The sequence below is a fragment of the Protopterus annectens genome, chromosome 12.part0 (assembly GCF_019279795.1).
Source record: "Protopterus annectens isolate FY-2018-M chromosome 12.part0, PAN1.0, whole genome shotgun sequence".
NCBI lineage: Eukaryota > Metazoa > Chordata > Ceratodontiformes > Protopteridae > Protopterus > Protopterus annectens.
The window spans coordinates 993,561,656-993,577,005 of NC_056746.1; the positions used below are offsets into that span (position 1 = coordinate 993,561,656).

The 15,350-nt window shown below is 38.2% G+C and overlaps 1 protein-coding gene across 1 annotated transcript in view; it reads right to left on the reverse strand.

The window, feature by feature from the left end:
• The window catches only part of LOC122816927 (protein EOLA1-like), a 176,801-nt gene that overhangs the window by 129,174 nt on the left and 32,277 nt on the right, over window positions 1–15,350 (reverse strand). Inside the window, exon 2 of the mRNA XM_044090010.1 lies at window positions 6,270–6,552. Coding sequence (XP_043945945.1) covers window positions 6,270–6,552 — 283 coding nt within the window. The remainder of the gene's footprint in view (window positions 1–6,269; window positions 6,553–15,350) is intronic.

Below are 15,350 nucleotides of genomic sequence, written 5' to 3' on the forward strand. Positions count from 1 at the left end.
TGAACTGTCCGGAATCTCCTGGCCTGGACATTTTCTTTGGTAAAGTTGAATATTATTACAACAGGATACTTTAATTGTGATTTAAGAGGCAAGCGTAAAAAGAAAGGAAATGATATAAGAAAAATGCCTGAAGTTATGAGATGTGGTAAGTTAAATTTTGGGACAAAAATTCACAGACTTACAAAAGGGGTATGTATAGAAATGAAACAGATTATTTTACAGTATCAGAAAGTTTATTTATAGGAGAAGAGGAGGTAGTTGAAACAGGATTTTTGATCCTTGATTTTTGATGGGACTTTTGGTTGTGGTAGATGTGCACAATGTTCTTATATTGCCGGATTGAAGGAAGTGAGAATACCGAGTTTAGATATAACACTCAGAGCTAAGAAATACAATAGCTGTTATTCCAAAGGGGTAGTGTATTTAGTATTTTGTAAGGCTTGTTGGTGTTATTATATAGGGAAAACCGAACGCCACCTTAGAACAAGAATATACGAACATATTAGGGATATTAATAAACATAATGAGAACAACACACTATATAGACATGCACTGATATGTAAACAAGCTGATTTTAAGTTCTGGGTGTTAGAAGAAATTGAACTCCCAGAAAGAGGTGGAGACTGGGAGACGCGATTAGAGTATAGAGAAATGATCTGGCAACTAAGATTAGATGCATGTAGTGGTAAGGGGCTCAATGATCATATTTCTATTACTCCGGCATTAAAACTATTGGCAATGGACCCTAAGAAACACAAAACTAACAACAATGCAGGGAATTTTTAACTATTTATCTATTTATTCAATTTTATCTTCATACATACATGATCTTAAAGTAACTTTACATATTCAATATATTTTTTATTAGTAGTACAATACAAATACACATCCATCAAGACATTTTATCAATATTCTTAATATTCTCAATGTGAATATTACATTACATTATATTATATTGGTTTCATTAAATTATTTTATTTGATTATTATATTATTTTATATATATTACATATATATAAATAAATGAATATTAATTTTATATTTCATATATATATCTTTTTATATGGTAATTAATATATATTATTATATTACAATATCAACTATGTTTTATTACCAATACATTTTTAATACATTTTTAAATATTTTAATAGTTTTTATAAGTGTTTATTGATTTATATATATTTTTCCCAGATATTATATATTCACATATGTCACCTTTAGTTCTTTGAACAATATTATTCTAATATGTCTCATATTGCAGCTTGGGTTAATTATATGTGACATATGCATTTATTTATTTTTGTTATTTATATATTTTTTTATTTATATTTACACAAAATAATACATATGATGGTTGGATTTTAGTTCCGTTGTTCTGGTACTGGGTATAGGTATATTATGTTCACTTACTTATACCATTCGTACCATTTCCATTAATAGTATAAGTTATATTGTTATTCTGATTCACTGTTCACTGGAGTATGTATTTTAGTATTTTTTAGGATTTCAACGTAGGCTAGCCCTTTAACAACACAATCATACAATTAATTATGTTATTTTGTTTAGCCAATGGCTTACAAACATTGTTTATATAAAAGATGGATTTTTTGGAAGGCAACTAGATTCTGAAGAAGTCTCCGCATGGAGATGAAAGCGCTTAATCAGTTACCTTTTAATATTGTTTACGATTTATAATTTATTATTTTGTGTTATTTTGTGTTCTTTATAATAAATGTATTTAATTTTCAACATCCATCCGTTTACATTGGATTATTACAGGACCGTTTAGGTCCGTGGGTATACAAGACAGCCTTAATTGTACCGGAGCTGCGTTGAAGATATTGTTTTTTGTACTTATCTATATATGCTGATCAGAACCACAATATTGTGGAAAAACAGATCTTTTAACACTGTAACTGATAAGTTTGGAGGATAAAAAAGAAAGCATGGTCTGTGTGGAATGCTAGGAGATGGCATCCTAATAGGCAACTTTAGGAGCACAGTTCATCTTTCTTTATCCCGGAACTAGGCTAATCTTATGTAAGAAAAAACAAAATCTACAGATTTGCACTTCTGTATGGTTTGTGAGGTGTAAGAGACAGACCTCAAAGTGTCTCACAATGCTGAATTAGCACTGACAGAGAAAATATCCAGGAGCAGAACAGTGCCATAGTGATGATATTGATCTAGCAAATGCTATCTATCCATCTCATGTAACAGCCTAACACACAGGAGGAAAGGGTGCCAAGCAAAATCTTGACTATGAAAATGAAGTCAAAGTGATAGAATCATGAAGATTTCAGACAATCCGATCCAAAAATATGCTTCTCCTCCATTCAGCGTAGGAAAGAGGGTGAAGCTCTTGAATACAATGGCATAAGGTGATATTATATCTTATGATGGATTCAGCTGAAAGTTAAGTTGATATGAAACTGAGTTCCAACTGCAGTCTGAACAGGAAAATGACAGATTACAAAGGCTAGAGCAAAATTTACAAGTAAATTTGACCTCCAGTCAGAATACAAAGGGAGGACTGACAATGTAATTAATGTAAAGTGGTACAATTTTACAGTGATAAATGCAGTTGAAAAACTAATACAAACTAAAATACAGCTCAGTTCCACCTGTGGACAAAATTGGAAGGAGGGTAGAAGGTCTTATGTTAAACTTGAACAGTACCACAATGGCAGTCTTTGCACTAGAATAGTACCACAACGCTAGCCAAATACAAAGGCTCAATGTGCTAGCATGAATTTAACCTCCCTTTTTATGTTTACATGAGGGAAGTAAATGGAAATTGTTAGGTCTGTTGAAATTTGCATAAAAAAGAGATTAAAACTGAAGCTAACATGACAATGGAAACTTATACGAATATCCCAAAATGGACCGTTTGTAAAAAATGGACAGGTCAAGTTTTAAATGGATACAGTGAAAGAATCAAGAAAAAGCCATCAAAAACTATACTGTACTGGATTTCCACACTAAACAGAGGATACTGACAAGCACAGTCGACCAGGCTGAGGTTAAGATTATCAATGTTGAGAGTCTGCTCTCAAGTAAAAACCTTTCTTTGACAAGTTGAGAGCTTAACAACATCCTACTGGTACTGACTGACCAAACTCAAACCTCAACAGCCTAGGATGTCATCAAGAAGGACCCTGAAAACTGACTGGTATATTAAGGGTCAAGGTCAAGTTCTGTTTTTACCTGAAAGGATCTCCTGACTTGAGGTTCTTCTAAGGGCTGAGATGGATCAGCCTTCATGATTCTACAGACTGAAGTTTGGCTCCAAAGTGAGGTCAAAATAAATATGGAGGTCAACACTAAATATGGACGTCAAACAAATAAGATTTCGTGTTCCACCCAGAGCCAAGATCAAAGGTTATATGCAAATCAGCATCTAGAGTACCGATCTTGCAGGCAAAACTTTGATGTACAACTTAGAATTGAAGCTGAAGTCAACATGGAGCACAACACCAAGGATACTGACATAAAAAGACAACAATGAAGAGAGCAGTTGAAGTATTTTCCATAAGGTGAACATGTGTATAGCCACAACTAACACTGAAGCCTGAGCAGGGCCAGTCAGAGGGTCAAGTCAGAAGAATTTGATTCTACTTGAGTACATCAATGTCCACAAAAAATACCATAAAATCAAGAAAAACAAACTGTACAAATTTAATATTTACAATATAATCAACAAAGACACTTGCAAGGTTTTTAAGAACTAAGAGAAGCACATGAAAAGATTTTTATAACTAAGATGCCCATGAATGACTATTAAGAGCAAGCAAGATACTAATAATGACAACTACATTGCAAAAGGAAAGATTTGTATAACTAAGATGCCCCATTTTCATCTATCCAGACTAAAGGAGACACGAATAAAACTAGTAACAACTGCAGAGTAAGAATATAATGAGAAAAAATGGTAAATGCTAAGGGGAAGGAGACTGAATAAATAAAACTTACAAACACTAACCATCAGGCAGAAGAATCAAAGGGCAGTTGGACAGGAAAAACATAAATCTCTTGAAATGCACTAGAAATGTACCCAATACACTAAAAAAATAACAACGGTAGCCTGGGCAATTTGTAGAAATGGCTGCATCGTACAAAAGCCAAAAAAAATTTGGAGAACAGACCTTCAATGCACAGCCTTATGGATAAAAGGGGATGGGCCAGGTGGCCTGGGAAAGTTTTAAAGTCTTGCTGGCCTTGTGTCCTGAAGCTGATGAAGTGGGGATTTCCAATCTCATATAAAGCAAATATCAAATACCTAATCAACAAAAGAAAGCTACCAAATGTCTTTAGGCATTAGGTACCAACAGGATACAGTGGTTTACAATGTTCTTGCTTCTCTGTTACATGTAACTCCATTTCAAAAATGGAGAAATTATACACTAAGGGTGGAGCTCTTACTAACCTCCCATGGAAGAAAGAAAGAAAAAGCAGATAAACTGCTTTTAAGACATTATACTTCAACATGCCCTTAAAATGATGATTAACCAAACTGGTGTGTAATGATACTTGAAGTCCTAGGGTTTAGCATTAGGTGTTACTGATGACAGTAAAAAAGCAGAAGCTTCTAATATACATTCATCCTCCAGCACCTGGTTTATCTTCAGCACAGGACTTGTGCATAGGAACACTCACACACACACACACACACACACACACACACACACACACACACACACACACACACATACATATAAACATACATAACGCATGCACACATATACAATTGTGTGACGTGCATGTGTGTATCAAATGGCTTCACTTGTAACAATTATATCAGTCATTCGGGACAGCTTTCCAGTCCAAAGTTCATGTATACTTACAAGACAGTTCAGCAAAACAGAGAAAATATAGTAGCCTCTCCCTTATAAGGTATCAGGTCCTTTCACTCACAGGTACTCTCTCTGGATTTACTTTCTTCTGGTATATTTCACTCCTTGTAGAGTCCCCTTGGGATCCTCTTCAGACCTAAAGGTTAGAATATGACTAGTAGAAAGGCACTGGGCTTTAAACAGGTCTGTGTGCAGTTGTCCCTGATTCTCTGCCAGAAAAGAGTAGTCTGCCCTCTTCAGGCGAGTGTTGAACAGTAACACAAGTAGTGTTTAAGTATCTTAGCATCTTGTTCACACATCGAGGTACACAGAATTGCGAGACTAACCTGATAACTGGTGCAGTAGCAGCACTGCAGGTATTGTGCCAGATTGTGAAGAAGAGAAACGAGCTGGGTCACAGGATAAAGGTTTCTGCTAAGCTTTGGGGTCTATGCCACCATGCTCACTTATGGGCATCAGCGTTGGGTAGTGACCAAAACGATGATGATCTTAGATACAGGCAATAGAAATGAGGTTTGTTCACAAGCAAGCTGGCCTCACTTTCTGAGAAAATGTGAGTAGCACAGCAATCTAGAAGGACCTCAGAGTACAGCCACTGTGCCTTCTTTTTAAGAGGATTCAGCTGAGATGGTTTGGGCACCTACTTGGAAATGACACCCAGGTGCCTCTCAAGAAATGTACCAGACATCAACCACTGAGACAAAGCACTGTAACAGGTTCAGGACATGCTGGAAGGACTATATCTCTCAGCTCAACTGGCAACACCTGGGATCTCACAGGAGACGCTGGACACTGTTACTTGCTATATGAAGTCTGGACGATCCTGCGCCTGCTTAGCTAGCTACCATTGTGACCCTTTCCACAATAAGAGGTTTATAAAATGTTGCTGATAACTATGATCATATCAGCAGTGTTTCACAGTATGACGACAGCACAAAATAAATATGCAACGTAGAATTAAGTAAGAGCAACAAGATGCAGCAAATGTTAAAATTTAGTAAAAAGACCTAACAAAGAGAATATGTTACGCATTTAGAGTGAATCACACAACAACAGCAGAGTAAATAAATGATATTTCACTTATTTTCCCTATACCTGTTAATCTGATTACAGGTAACAACTGCCTATTTTTATTCATAGAATCGAAGACTACTGCAATTCTTCAATAACACACTGTGTGACTTACATCCTTCAAATTATTTAAATCAAACATTTGACCTTAAAAAGCACACAAACCTGAATACACTAATCAATATACAATAAACAAAAGGAGATAAAAGAACTGGGAACAGGAGATAAAAACAGCTCTTCCAAATACGTAACCTATTTATAACACAGACGATAAATTATCAACCCTCATCAGTTATGATGAATAGCTAGCCTGGAACTGTACAGAAAATATGGAATGGACACCCACCTGCTATAACTCCTCTACCATATTGCTCACCATCATTTATTAACTTGTCGATTTCCTCTGTTGTCATGGCTCTCCTGTTGATAAGAATATCCTTCCATGATGAATCTTCCCAGTCTTTTTGAGCTATGTGAATGGCTATGGTACTATTACCGTATTTGGACAGCAGAGGTCGCCAGCGAGTTTCTATTGTCTTCACACCATTTAAAATAAAACCAGCATATGGCTGACGAAAGGACAGGCACCCAACAAGCATTGTTATGTAATTTGCATAAGTTTTCTTACCCTAAAACAAAACAAGAAGCAAATATGGATTATGAAGCCACAGAAAGTATTGCAGTACTACTTTTCCTATTAAACTAGACTACAATTTTCATAAATAAAGTGCCACAAAAATTTTCTGAAAAATAGTTTTTTCACTGTAGCTTTTAATGTCATTATCTCAAAAAGGTAACAGTCATCTTCTAAAAAATGTTTCCCCTAAAAGATGTTCTACTCATTTAAAGATTACACACAGTAAAATGTTTATTTGCATAAAATTAAGACTTTAGTGCAGTTTTAAGATGACATTAATCTTCCTAGGTTTCAATGCAAACCTCAGAATTAGTGTTCCCACACTCCTTTGCACCTACTAACAATGTCTAAACGCCATTTGCATGGGATCAGCGTATAAAGTACTTAGTCATCCATGCCTCCTTGCATAAAAGAACAGCCTTACTGTCTGCATAAAATCATAAGAGGCAAGTGTCAGGTTTAAACAAATGGTTTTGACAACTACAGACTGGCAAAAAAACATCTGACAATTACATCTTCAATAGTAAGACTTATCGTGAGCTTGCTATTGTCAGATGGTGGCCATTAGTTCTAAAAAAGCTGCTGCACAACATAGAATAGGAATACAGCTTGGTGAATGCAAAGCCATCAAATTAACCCTAAAAAAGATGGCCCAGCAACTGAACTGAAAGCTTGTTTACATTTCTTTGCTACTTTCCAAGGTTTTTGAAAGGATAATTCACAATCAGCCTTACAGAATCTTTTCACTGTGAGATACTTGTTGGTCCATGTTCAACATGCATTCTATCATAGTCTGAGCAATGGAGTGGCCTTATTGACTACAGGGCTTGTGATATAACAGGATGCTATATTTATATATTTACTATTTAGTAACTGAGTTGGTGGACTGGTCCAGAGACCCTTTTCAGCTGTGACCTTAGCTCAGAGGCACTCAACAATGCAAGTAAACTTATGTTAGAAACTTTAAGTATAATAAACTGCTAGGTTTACGTAGTTACAAAACTTTAGAAAGTTTATATTGGTTATTATACATCTTTTTAAAATAGAATGTTATAAAGGTCTTACACATTTATAATAAAGTTGCAGGTTTATATGTCTTGCAATATAGTTTGACTACATGAAACTGCTTCTTAATAGTTTAAGAAAAAACACAAATGGGAGTGAGTAAAAAAAAAAATTACACATAAAGGCCTGGAAACTAAGAACAGAACCCATAAATTAGAAGAGTTAAATGGCAGGGGAGAACAGTTGAGAGACTCTAAGCATTTTTACAACTAAGCCGTTTAAAGAATTTAATCATCCTTAAAGCATTTGCAAGCAACTTCCTCGAACAGGTGCTCAGAAAGGAACCTCTTAAACTTGGTAAGAGTATCTTCATCCCTTGACTCTGCTGGCAGTTTGTTCCATAGTGCAAGGACTGATTGTGAGAAGACTCTTTCACCAATGACTGCTTTAGATGGGGGATGGTTGAGTGATATTAATTTCTCCTTGGATTTCCTTAGATTGTGATTGGGAGTTCTCTTTTTCTTGGGGGGGGGGGGGCAGGAGCAATCATTTAAAATTTTACATAGTAAGGTGCAGAGAAGATAAGTGGATCTCTCAGCACCAAGCTACTACACGCCTGTTTTCAGCATAAAATGCCTCCCCATTTTCAATACTTGGTACCTCATCCCATTCTCTCATCACAGCAATGCCAACCCACTTTCAAGACTGTTACCTCAGAGCTGTGCCTTATTACTGTAAATTGGCCCAGAGTTAAAAAAATTATATCTTTAAATCCCAACTTACTGGACTCCCTGTGCAAGGTATATTCCCAGCTTCTACTACCTTACATCAATTCCACCTCACTTATACTTTTCTATTAGGCAAGTTAAAAACTGGCAACCTCTCTGCCTTGTTCTCCCGTTCTACTGCAAGAACTCTCGGCTAATATAAAACCTTCATTAATAGTAAGTTCTTTACCAGGACAGATGCAGCCGCTTAATATAGGTAAAACTTTTTAGCTATATTTATCACACACCAGCCTGTCTACTCAGATTCTAGAACTATGAGATTGCAATACTCCACCTTTATACCATCTGTTACCAGTTTTCTAACATTAGGCACTCAGAGGCAGTGCACAAATGGCCTCATGTTCACTGACAATCACCTACTCTTACCACACATTGAATCTACATGCTCAAGGTGCAGACGCTTGCTAAATTTAGAGGCTAACTTCTTCTCTAACAAGTTGTCAGAAATTACCAGGTTGTCACCATTAACACATACCTCACATTGTTATGCTATTCACTAAAAGATAAGCCACCCTATGCTGAAGTACTTAAGAAGTATCTCTAGAAGCCTCACATGCCTTTGGACAAACACCTGTCACACAAAACCCTCATCAACCCAAACACACTCCACCAACCACACACACACACACACACACACACACACACACACACACACACACACACACACACACACACACACACACACACACACTAGCCACCATCCAACGTTAACTTTAAAATTATGGGTCACCAAGCTGGCACAATAAGGCCTTAAACCTCTTGGTCCAACCACTACACATATAAATGTCTTAGTCATAGGATACTCCACAGCGAGACACACAGATGCACCGCTCACCGGGTTAAATAGAGAAAGGCTGACAGGGAGCTACTTCTCAGGAACTAGAAAAAAAATCAGGTTACTAGAACACTCCAGTCCCCACACCCCAGGTACACATACAATATGGTTGATTCTGTTCTGGGTGTAAATAGCTTGAGACACAAACCTTTGATTATATGAGGAAAGATGGGTTCAAGCTCTCCAAATATGTATCTGAAGCTTACTCTCACCGAAAATGATACAGTAACAGAAACATAAAATAAGTGACTTCAGTAATTGGCTTAACTAATGGTGTTATTCTTTTTTAGACAAAGTCAGTCTACTCCATCTATCAAACTAAACACATCAAATAAGGACAGTGTGGAAATAATACTGTTCAATGCTAGAAGCCTCAATAAAAAAATGGCCCACTCTAAAAGCTCTACTGTCCCTGGAAAATAGTGATACCTGGATCATGACTGACACATGACACCAATGCAACAATAACACACAATATTTATTGGGTTTCAGTGTCTACCACTAATTTATATTCTCTTCTATGGGTATCGCTGTTACATCTGGACATGTGTCTATATTAATCCATGACACGATCACATTTAGATTTATATAGCAAGAAAATAACCTGATGTACTTATGACAATTTGGTAACTGGGTAGAGTGGCTAGCCAAATGACCCTTCTCAGACATGACCTGGGCTCCTGAGGAGCAAAGGAACAGCAATAACAGATTATCTAAGAAATTAAGAATAAGTAAACAGCAGTACAATACAGAGCAATTACTACATGCTAACAGCCCAAACAATAAAGACGTTTTCGTCTTTCTTTCTTTCTTTATTATTTACTTACTATTTGCTGATTGGGTAGGGTAGGTGGGTTGGTCTGTTGAACCTTTTCAACCATGACTCAGGCTCAGTGAAGAGTAATATAAAGTTAACACAGCATACGCACATTACAAGTTCATAGGTTCATACTAGGCTATCTGCCCTGGGGCATTTATAAGCCTAGCCCGATTGTGTTTGGCTTACGCCACCCCTTGATTTGAGTATACTGTGCCCTTTTTAAAGTTTAGTTTACTGTGCTTCTGTTTAATAGTGACACGGAAGTAATCCCCGGGACAAACCTACGATCCCCCATCCACTCATCAAGATTCTTCTTGAAGAGAGTCAGTGAGGTGCTCTGCCTAACATGAATTGGAATTCTATTCCAGAGCAAAGGGAGCCTCTGGGTTATGAATCTGTCCCTCCAGCATGTTCTATTTATTTCTGTGCTGAGGTTCAAGTCCCTCAAGTGTGTGGCTCTAAGGGATTTAGATTTACTGAGGTGGAGCATGTCCATTAATTCTGGGTTGGACATAGCTTTATATGTCAGGCATAGATCGCCTCAAAGTAGGCGGTATGCAACTGAGTAGAGCTGGAGTTTTTTTAACCGAGCAGCATATGGCATCTGTTTGAGTCCCTTGATCCTCCTGGTGAGGTACTTTTGGGGTCTTTCTAATTGCTGCAGGTGTCGGGTAAGGTACATCCCAAAGGGGGCATTGTATTCTATGATGGGGCTGATGAGGTATGAATAAAGGAGCACGATTACCTCTCTTGATCTAGATGTGAATCCTTTCATGATGAGGTGGGCTATGTAGAAGGTCTTTCTAACCACTTTGGCAATGTGGTTGTCAAAGGAGAGATTGCTATCAACTTGGGTCCCCAGATCCCTAATTACTTTCTATGTACTTAATGGGTTACCACCTATGTGGTAATTTGTGGGCACATTGTTTTTGCCAAAGGGTATGGCTATACACTTTTTGGCATTTAGCTTTAGACCATGGCTCTGGCACCAGTTATCCATCTCTGCGAGACCTTTTTGAAGGATGTTTGTGTCAGCTGGAGAGTCGATTATGGCGCCCAGTTTGCAGTCATCTGCGACCTTGGTGAGCCATAGTCCTCCCACGTTGGCCTGTACCTCAGAAAAGTAAATACCGAACAAGAGAGGTCCCAGGACAGAACCTTGTGGGACGCCACTTGTGACTGGTTTCGAGTCTGACATGGCTCCAGCAACTCTGACTCTGTGGGTTATGTCTTTGAGCCAGTTTGCACCCCATCTTGTGACATAGGGGTTTATATTTAGGCTTTATAGCTTATCTATGATGCCCGAGTGGGGTACTGTGTCAAATGCCTTTACGAGGTCCAGATAGACTGTGTGGACTACCTTCCCTTCATCTATGGCCTTGGTGACTGTTTCGAAGAAGTCGACCAGGTTCAAAAGGCAGGATCTGCCCTTGACGAAGCCAAATTGGGTAGGATCTAGTGTCTGTAGGTCCCCAATGTCTTTGTTTATGAGTTCCATGATGATCCTCTCCATAGCCTTGCAGACTAGGCTAGTCAGGCTTATGGGGCGATAGTTTCCAGGGTCCGCAGAGGCGCCACCTTTGTGGAGTGGGACCACTGTTGCTGTACGCCATTCTTTGGGCACATATCCTGTAGTGAGGCTGAGATTGTACAGCAGTTTTACTTGAGGGATTAGTTCTTCTTGGAGTTCATGTAGGACGCAACCCGGGACGCCATCTGGTCCCATGGAAGCAGTGTTTTTTGCTTTGGAGAGGGCGGCCTTCACCTGACCATCAGAGATGTTTGGGAGGCTGCACTCTGCCAGGATAGATACTTGCTCTTTTGGGGGGGAGGGGGTGCATATCATACAGAGCAAACAATTCAAAGAACATACGGACAGACTTAAGTAAAATGAGGATGAGACATTACACATAAGCATTATGGCAGAGAAGTTACATCATCAAGTGGTAAAATGCATATACAGCATTAACAGTTGGGAGACATTAAAGTGACAAACTGGTAGGAAGTTATCCATTGTCCCTGTAGCATTTGCAGCTGTGTTCCTCCACAATATGTTTTTAGAACCTTTTTGAAGTCCTTTAGAAGGGATAATGATTTCATTTCACTAGGCAAATGATTCCACAAGGATGGTCCTAGTCAAGAAAAGCTTTCTCTCCTATTCTATGTTTGTAGGGTGGTCAAATCAATTTCATAGCATTATGTTGAGTGCTTCTTAGAGAGTAGGCAGTAGCCTAGTTTTAGTAATTTAAATAGAAGGCAGATGAGGAGATGTGACATACATGTCAGGTACTCGTAGCCAATGCAGCTGATTAATAAGGTTGTAGTGGTGGGTTTGTGGGTTTGCCAGGAAAGCAAATTGGATGATTTTGTTCTCTATAATTTGGATTATTCGTGTACTGTAAGATGAACGTAGTGATAGTAAGGGAAGACCATATTCAAATTCAGGTAGTAAAAGTTTCTTATTGCTTGCTCTCCTGGCTGCAGGTGATAGTAAATGAGACATATTATAACACAGCTTAAGTTGCTTGAGAACTTTTCTTGTAATGTTATCTGTACAGGTTGTGAAAGACACAGATTCAGCAAGAGTAAGTCCTAAGTATTTGCATTCTGTAACACTTGGGATAGTGTTACCCACAGTGTATTTAATCAATATGATGGGTAAGATAGTGATTTTTTGGAGGGTTGTAAAGATCAATGCACTGGTTTTAGATGGGTTGAACAGCAGCTTCTGATTTCAGTAGCAGCCTGCTGGAACATATCCAATGACAAAGTTTAGTGAAATTTGTTTGCAGCTGTTTACAGGTCTGTTGGGGATTTATTTATTGGCTTACAGAAGTAATGTATTCTCTGCATAAAGGGTTAGAATGAGAGCTGACAGATCATCAGTGATATCAATGATAAACAGAAAAAGAAGGGGACCAGAACTGATCCTTGTGGAACTCCAGTAATTGAAAAGGCCAGGTGTGGAATATTGGTTGTTGGCACAGATTTGAAAGAATTAGTCACAATGGTAAATTTTAAGCTACCCATGGCATTGGGGTCAAAGATTAACCTTTTAAGCGTTTGCTACAATAATATACGGTTGACTGCCTCGAAAGTTCAAGTTGTGTCAATAAAGGCTCTGGCTATAATCAGTCCATCATTCATCTTACAGTAGACACTACTGGTGGCAGAATATAAGGCTGTAGAGGTACCGAAGGCAGTGTGAAATCCATGTTGTCAGTCTGTGTGAAATCCATGTTGTCAGTCTGTAAGTAACCAAAGCTATTAATGTGTAAGTAACTGTAAAGAAGCTTTTCAAGTATTTGTTGTGATAGAGCAGCGATTAGTATTGGGTTGGTAGTCTTTGAATTACAAAGGTGTTGGAACCTTAGAGAGTGTGAAAATAATAGCATGTTTGAAAGCTGGAGGGACAAACCCTGAGGTAAGAGAGAGATGGACTAAAAACATGAGTAAGACGTTTGGCAGTGAAATCTGTTGCTTTCGTAAGGAAGCTGGGGTGAAGAATACTAAATTTTCTGGCAGATGAGTTTAGGTTTTTTATAAGTTTTTTTCCTTCTGGAGAAAGTTTTTGAGAAACAGAAGGCAGGTGCTCATTCAGCTAATGTGTAGTATTGAGTTAGACAGTCATCTTCTAATACTTCTGCAACTGGATTTGTGTTTCAGAATGTATTACTTATGTTTTGAATTGAGGACTTAAGGATGGAGTTTTTAGTGGCTGGGGTGATATTTGTTAAGGTTGACTTGCAATGTTTTATTATTCTCCATAAGAGTTTAGGTTTATTTGTGGAGACCAACTGTTTTGTCTTAAATATTGTGCTTTAGCAGACTTGGTTACTATTCTCGTATTCTTTCTAAGACACAGGTAAGTTTGTTATAGATTATGGTAATTGTGACAATGTTGGGTGCTGCCATCTGTGCCAGGGAGAATAGGGCAGTGTATGTGTAACATATACCAGCATAGCTAGCTGGAGTTTTGTAAATAATATTGTGTCATATGACTTCTACAGATGCTTGTGTTAAAAATGTATCAACAGTGTTATTATAACTGATTAAATGTTTATGTTTAAAGAAATAATTCTGAAAGGGAAGAGTTAAACACTTATTTTCATAGGTCGGTAAGTGGGTGTCGGGTGACTACTTTTGAAAGTCTGGCAGACCTTTTGGGGAGGGAACAAGCCCTTAGTACTTTAGTACTTTGCCTGAGGACATGAGAATCTACTTGGCAGACCGGGAGTGTAACTCTGAAGATCAGATGGAGAGAAAAGGGGATCTCTACTTAGCAAGCAGGGCATCACTGCACAAGAAAGGGACACCTACTGCTGCACATGGATATAACAGAACACATGGTGGGCAACCTAAATCACCCCAAAAGAGTCTACCAGTAACACAGGAAGCCACTAGTTCAGGTACACGGCCTGGATCAGGGGTTAGATGCTTTAAATATAACCAGAGGGGACATGTAGCATAAAAATGTCCACTGAAGCAAGATGGGGAACAAAAGGTGAGGGAGCCAGCAAGTGGGAATTCAGAGTGCCAGGGAGACAACAGGGGTACCAAACTATCACCGTAGTTTGTATCCTATCTGAATGGATGGAAGACAGGCCACTGCTAAGAGAGACACAGCCTCTGACATAACTATTGTGAAGCCTGCAGTGGTTAAAGAGGAACAGTACTTACTTGGGCAGTACACTCCAATCAGAGCTTTAGGAGGGATCCTATTCCAAATACCTTTGGCCAGGGTTCACCTTGACTGGGAGGGTGGAAAAGGAAGCAAGCAGGTAGCTGTGTTTGAGGAGATTCCTGCAGATATATTGATAGGGAATGATTCTGATAATGCAGTACCTTGTGTTAATGCAGTTACATGCAGTCAGGCTTGGAGACAGGCATGCTTTAGATGACAGGAGGTGTGATATTCTGCTTCAGTGTTTTAGATGGGAATGTACTTTATTTACTATGGAATCATTATGAGAATTATAATAAAGATAGGTCACACAGAATGCCAAGCTCTTTCTCGAGTTACATTTGGTATAGGATTATTGAATGTTATCTTTCATTACTATTGAAAGGAGGATTATTGAATGTTATCTTTCATTACTATTGAAAGGATATTAGCAATCTTAAGGCGGTACCGAACAGCAGAATGCTAGGTTTATCAGGGTTGATTATTAGCTTATTGTTAGTTCAATTAGAAACGGAAGAGAAGTTTTCTTGCATAGTTGCATGTTGCAAATGGAACGGTGTCAGTTGGATTCATACATGACCATGTCAAGCTGAGGAAGACCTGGGATTAGGTCATCTATGAAGAAGAAGAATAGGAGTGGTACAAAGACTGAACCTTG